This window comes from Wasmannia auropunctata, unplaced genomic scaffold (genome assembly GCF_000956235.1).
Source record: "Wasmannia auropunctata unplaced genomic scaffold, wasmannia.A_1.0 LD335765.1, whole genome shotgun sequence".
NCBI classification, from domain to species: Eukaryota; Metazoa; Arthropoda; class Insecta; order Hymenoptera; family Formicidae; genus Wasmannia; species Wasmannia auropunctata.
In genome coordinates, this window is record NW_012027125.1 from 1 (window position 1) to 473 (window position 473).

General features: G+C 39.7%; 1 protein-coding gene across 1 annotated transcript; it reads right to left on the reverse strand.

The window, feature by feature from the left end:
- Window positions 1-6: 6 nt before the first annotated feature.
- On the reverse strand, window positions 7-441 carry LOC105456135 (neutrophil collagenase-like). Its single transcript, XM_011699955.1, has one exon. It carries the CDS (start codon window positions 439-441, stop codon window positions 7-9), a length of 435 nt encoding a protein of 144 aa, XP_011698257.1.
- Window positions 442-473: the final 32 nt, after the last annotated feature.

Here is a 473-nt window from a genome sequence, read left to right on the forward strand (position 1 = left end):
TGGAGTTCAGACGTGTGCTCTTCCGATCTTGCGTGTGAAAATTAATGATGAATGTTTCGCCCACATATTGAACGCCATTTCGGCTACTTCTATTGCAGATTTGTCCGCTAGATGAAAATTCCACGTGAGATTTGTCTTTTGCCATTTTTTTATCTCCGTGCTGATCATTCGATGTGGAATATTCTCGAGTCCGCATCGTGATGTACGCATTAAATGTAGCGTAGCGTTGTTTAGATGACCATCCCCGTGAAGCTGATAATATTCTTGAAATAGTGCGATCGCGTGTTTTAATACCTCATGATGATTCACTGTTAGTGTGTTGTTTTCATGTAAATAGCCATATCGTTTAAGATAATGGATTACTTTTGTTTCGTTATATCCATAAATGGTCGGAGCGATCGTGATTATTACGATGACGATGAAAGTGAATGCGAGTGACATGCTCGGTTCACGATGTAAATGTACTTTGTCGA